The sequence below is a fragment of the Gavialis gangeticus genome, unplaced genomic scaffold (genome assembly GCF_001723915.1).
Source record: "Gavialis gangeticus isolate Ggan-Ray unplaced genomic scaffold, GavGan_comp1, whole genome shotgun sequence".
Classification (NCBI taxonomy): Eukaryota; Metazoa; Chordata; order Crocodylia; family Gavialidae; genus Gavialis; species Gavialis gangeticus.
In genome coordinates this window covers 63796055-63802125 of record NW_017729034.1, presented here as the reverse complement: position 1 = coordinate 63802125, position 6071 = coordinate 63796055, and the positions used below count along the sequence as shown (strand labels likewise).

The window sequence follows — 6071 nt, the reverse complement described above, 5'->3', positions numbered from 1 at the left end:
GCGGCGCCCAGAACTGGACGCAGTACTCCAGCTGCGGCCTGACCAGTGCCGCATAGAGGGGGAGGATCACCTCCTTGGACCTGCTCGAGATGCATCTGTGGATGCACGACAAGGTGCAGTTGGCCTTCCTAGCTGCCTCCCCACATTCCCAACTCATGTTCATCTTGGAGTCAATAATGACTCCCAGATCCTTTTCCATCTCTTCTGCCACGCCTCAATGTTCTTTTTCTGTAGATTGGGAGGCTGCCCCTGAGTCCTGGAGTGGGCTCCTTGGTCCCAGAGTAGATTCAGTCTCTGGGACTTTCATCTGCTACCAGACCCTTGCTTGCTTTTCTGAAGGGCTCTCATGTACCCAGTCAACGCTACATATACGCTGCTGGCAAGACTCGACCTCAGTGGTCATAACTCACGACCGTAGTGGCCCAAACTCAATCCTTAAGGGCTCCAGTCATGATCTCCATCCTCCCCTATAGCCACACCCATGCCAAACAAGTTGTCACTCTGTTATTCTTCACTCTCCTGTACAGGCTCCAGTCCTTTTCGCTTTGGTCCACAAGTTACTCTGGCTGTAGGCCTTGAGCCTAGGCCTACTTGCTGTGGCCCAGCTTCTTAGCCTCTGCCTCTTTCTCAGGCCTCAGGCTCTAGTTTTTTTGACTGCTGCTTGCTCCAGTTTCCCTCTTATCCTCTTTCTCTGTCTATAGCACGCTGACCCTGACAGGGACAAACCTGAACTGCCTCTTTGGTGCCCCTGCATGGCCTCCTAACCACCCGAGAGCCACAAACTGGTCCTCTGGATGTTACTACCCTGATCACAACAAAAGAATGAAGTCCATCAAGGTACTCCCAATACAAATAACCTGAACTAAAATCATCCCCACCCTGGGTGAACTGAGAACAAAAGAAGTGGCTTCTTGCCTTTGTATGTCAGGGCTGCCTTTACCATAACTCCTAGCTCTACAACAGCTTGCTTGGGAGATCTTTATTCTTTATTCCTCAGCCAGAGCTCTTACACCATACATCCCTCCCCTTCCAGCAAACCCATCCTATCATTTGGCACAAGCACAGTAGTCCCTTATTAGCCCTTTCAGCCCTGCTTGTATTCACTACACCTGTGGCAGGGCTGTTGATGATTTCTGATAGTCTGTCTCCATTTCCCCAACGGCTGCTTGCCACCAAGGGCTTTCCCCTAGTGACACTGTTGTCTGCATTCTTACCCCTTCAGGCCACGGAGACCCTACTCTTAAAAGGCCCTCACAGGCTTTGCTTGTCCCCCAGCCTTCTCTCAGTAACAGGGCAAGGGGTCCCTGTAACACAGGAGGAGAAGGGGAAGAGGGAAAAATACATCAAGGGACTTGGGGATATGAACTGAGTCCCATCCAAATGGCCAGAAAGTTTCTTAGGCTAGAATGAATGATTTTATAAAGGAACAAACATATGCCCTGAAATGACACAAACCATAATGGGTAAATGAATTTAAAAAATTTGGATTTAACTGCAAAAATCATTTAGGTAGTAGGTGTGGCAGAATGCCATCTCAGTTTCTCCCCAAACTTTGCTATCAGGTTTTATTACTTATCTGATAATTTGGTTACCATGGTCACTGCAGAGGGCAAGCACCCCTGCCCCTATCTGCTTCAGGTAACCCTGAGTTGTAGAGGGTCTAGATTTTGCCTTAGGCTCCCCTTGGTCCAGCTGACTAAGGGAGACCACTATTTGTGCTTCAGACTAAGGGAAGCACCCCAAGTTCTTCCAGTGGGTCAAGTACCCTTCAGGTCTATAAAGCCTGTGTACCTCATGAGGCCCAGAGCCACTAACAGACCGAGACTTGTTAGTGGTAGCAGTGTTACCCCCAGGCTTGGGGGTGTGCTCTAGCAAGGGGGTTGGCCAGATGTGAGGTGCCCCCAGGGAGGTACTTGGAGCCTGGAAGGTGGTCAGGTGCAGTGATGTGGGTGGCTCAGCACAGGAGCACCACCTACTGGCCTGCCACAGCAGGTATGTGATAGGTCCACAGGACTAGAAAGGCTCTCCTTGGGCATGAGTCCAGTCCCTGGTACTGCTGGCATCAGGTCATATAATCCTCTTCAGAGATTTATCAAACTCCATCTTAAAATTAGTTAGGTGTCTTTGTTCCCCTCACCCCCATCAGAAGGCTATTCCAAAATCTCATTACTCAAATGGGTAGGGACCTTCTTTTAATTTACAGGGGAAATTTACTCATGGCATGCTTATACCTTTTTGTTCCTGTGCTAATGTCATTCTTCAACTTAAAGAGTTCTTTTTCCTCTACAGTGGTAAGCGTTCTGATGCATTTGTATACAGCAATCATATCTTATATCTTAGCTTTTGTTTCTCTAGATGACAATGGGCTTCCCATTTCCCTAATCATTTTAGTAATCCTTTTTTGCACCTACATGAATTTCATTTAATCTGTTTTGAATATGGCTGACCAGAATAGTTCACATTGTTCTAGACAAGGTCTCACTAGAGCCTTTTATAATGGCATCAACACTTCTTTTTTGTCTCTACTGGAAATACCATGACTGCTACAAGATTGCATTTCAGTGCTTCATGATGCTGGTGCCTCACAGATATCCTGTGATTGCCAATATTTCTCTTCCTTAATCATTTGTGATTGAATGCCCAGCTTCTAAAATAAATTCTTATTATCATTCTCTAAGTGTGTGATCTTGCACCTTGTATTCTTACGTTTCAACCCATTCTCAAATATTGTGTTTCTCAAGATCAATTAGTTCTTCCTGTAACTTAGACAACCATATCATAATATCTTTCATAGACCAACTGAGCTCCGTCTTAAATGTTTGTGCTCAATATTCTTATTGGAAGCCTATTTCAGAACCTCACTCCTCTGGTGGATAGAAACCCTCAGTTTCCAATATAAATTAATTTAGGGCAGTTTATATCCATTTAGGGCAGTTTATACCATTCGTTTGTGTGTCAACATTGGCTTTTAGCTTAAACAACTCTTTTCTATTCTTATTATTTCCCCCCCAACATCAATGTCTGTACGGATAATATAGACAACACTTGTAATAATCCCTCAACCCCTCTGGTTTAACAAATAATTTTCCATGTGGGATTATATCCAGTATTTTATGAAATTCTAGGGAGACTGATTCTACTGCATTTCTTCTGCCTCAAAAACTGGTTATTTTATTGAAGTAAAGACATCGAGTTGGTTTATCAAAAGTAAAGTATTTTTAATTTTCACTTATTTTCCATATCTTAAAAGTCAGCTGATACAGCTTCTATATGGGTGAATCCAGTCTATACAGCTGACCCCTAAATGGTTGTGTAAAGGCAATAAATATTTTAAGCAACAACAGAAAGATGACCCTCAATCTGATAATCTAGTTCAATATATTTTAAGAAACAAATTGCCACTGAAGTTTGAATCCCTTTCCTCTGAGCCAATTCATACACTTGTGTATGAGAACACTATGTGATAGGTGGCAGACATAATCCTAATAACTAGACAATTTGAAAGGATAAGCAAAAGACCAAAAGATACCTGCTATCCTAGCAGTTCCTAAGGTCTGTTTAAATTGACTTCTTTCTTTTGAGATTCAGTGATTTTTAAAATTCTGTTTCCCATACCTCATCCTGAAATACCTTCAGCAAACAGTAAGAAGAAAGCAAAGATCCAAAGAGGTCATAGTTAAACAAGGTGATAAGAAATTGGGAGACAGGAAGAAAGAAGACACATTTTTTGTCAGCTTATTTCTAGCAGAGAAAATAATATGCCTCCAAACATATAATCCCACAGACCACTAACAAAAACTCACCATGTCTGATGCCAAAACTAGCACTTGAAAGCTTTAGTTATACTGATAACTGACAATAACTGAAAAGTGAAGGGGAAGCACAACTGCACACAGAACTACCAATGTAAAATGAATGCCCTCTAAAATGTGCTCTTTTTACATAACAGCAAAACACAGATGAAGAGGGCAATCTACCCCAGAAACAGGGTAAATTATCCCACACTGAACTCCATACTGCTATAAGTGAACTGCTTACTGCGAACTAAGTTAGTTTAAAAGCTGGCCTAGTCACCTCTATGCTATGCTGCAGTCTCTTCAAGTAGGGACTGTGAGTTGCGGTGTCATACAAAGCTGATCACTTTTTCCAGGATTAACACAAAAATAATGTGAGTGGCAAAAAACAAGGTGAGGTGGAAGGGGGAAGGGAATGGGGAGTGCTGGCCAAGGACACTTTGGTTCTTTGAAGGTGCATTTTTCAAAAACTGATCCTGCTAGGTGCTTATGAAGAAAGATCCTACGAGAACACCTAAATAATTAGAAATCAAACCAAAGAGCATGTAAATCTCTCTCTTCTCAGTACTGCCCAGCATTAGATTAAATGCTGCAGAAACTGAGTCCTGCTGGGTTTCCCTGAGAGGTCAGGGACATCCTTCTGACAGCTCCTACTGTGGGAAATTGCTTCCACATTGGAACGGAGTCAGTAGATCACAAAACACATACTTTGGTTGTTCCCAGGGTGCTTGTATTTTTCTGCACTTGTCCTGCTTTTTTCTTTTGGACTACAGTTATAATAATGGCTTATTGTAATCAATTATAACAAGCAGTTTATGAGAGAATTAGCAGGAGGAAAGAGAGAAAAAATTGAGGCCAAATGTCATCTCATATAATGTCTGAAGTAATTAGTTCCTATTGCTGATGCCATGCAAATGATCAAGCAATTACCACCCAGATATGCAATCCACTAATTGCTGATGGTGTTGCTACTTAACCTGAAAAACCAAAACAGCTGCTTTTCCCCTTTCCCACCAAGAGAAGAAGTATAAATTCACCATTACCATTAGCACACCGAAGGACCACCAGTCTGCACTCTGTGTGTGCCCTCGCCGGTTGACCACTTCTGGAGCCATGTACTCTATTGTCCCACAGAAAGAATAGGCTCTCTTGTCATGGTCAATAGCCTCTTTGCTTAGACCAAAATCTGGACATATGTTTTAAAAAAAACAGGAATTTGGTCACGTTTTGATTTACAATCAGAAATGATCAAGTTAAGTTTAAATAGCACTTTTTTGTTAATGAGAAAGGAAACAGCTTAAAGCAGGAAGTGAAGAATGTGAAACCCATGTTTGTCTACATAATATTTTACATGTACATAAATGCCAAAATGGAAGCTGGAAGTTGCACAGGACATGGTTATGTGTGAGCAATATTGCCAGCTAGTACATGCACATTGGGGAATGTTTGCTGTAGAGTGGGTGGTATCATTTTTCCACTTGCTGCTGAAGATATGGCCCTGAGATAGAAAAGAGAATTTAAACAAACAGAGGGTTGTTATACAAGCTGTACTGGAGCTCGGCACTGAGATTAACAACTGAATTTTTGCAAGTAAAGTACCATGGAGAATGTAATAATCACAACTGGACAAACATGAAGTGATACCCTGATAGTATCACAATGCAACACATGCATCTCCATTCATGACATCTTCTCTAGTCTAACAATTTGAAAGATTTCATCTGGAGCTAGAATTCATAATGGGAAGGTGTGTTGTTTTAAGGACTCATGGACTGGAAGGCTGAAGCTGGAAGTCATGGTCAGAAGCGCAGTTTTACCTGCAACATTTTAGCTTAATACAAACTCCCCTACTACATGCAAGTGAAGCATGAAGCAATGACCAGAAGGAAAAGGGCCACCTACTGAACTACCAGTACCACCTCCTGTTACACCTAAATTTCTCTTGCAACCTTTTCCCAAATAGTGACCCAAGATCACAGCTTGAGGGAAAATGACACATGGAACACAGTACAATGGATTGGCAGAAATCAAGCTGCAGTAACCACACACTGCTCTTTCCATACCTGTAATCTTAATGTGGCCCTCTTCATCTAGGAGGATGCTGGAAAGCAAACAACAGAAAAGCAGGATTAGGAAGATGCATGGTATACTTTAGAAACAAACATTTTTAAAAAAAAAGGCAAGTAAGGAAATATATAAAAATCAGATACATGCATAGTGGCCTATATTTTTAGTTCCAAGTTAAAAAAAAAAAAAAAAAAAAAAAAATTTTTTGGG

General features: G+C 42.0%; 1 protein-coding gene across 1 annotated transcript in view; it reads right to left on the bottom strand.

Annotated features, from left to right (window-relative positions):
* Positions 1-6071, bottom strand: part of RPS6KA2 (ribosomal protein S6 kinase A2) — a 361817-nt gene that overhangs the window by 156074 nt on the left and 199672 nt on the right. Inside the window, exons 7-8 of the mRNA XM_019527256.1 lie at positions 5858-5895; positions 4838-4980 (exon numbers count right to left, since the gene is read on the bottom strand). Of these exons, the coding sequence (XP_019382801.1) occupies positions 4838-4980; positions 5858-5895 (181 nt within the window). The remainder of the gene's footprint in view (positions 1-4837; positions 4981-5857; positions 5896-6071) is intronic.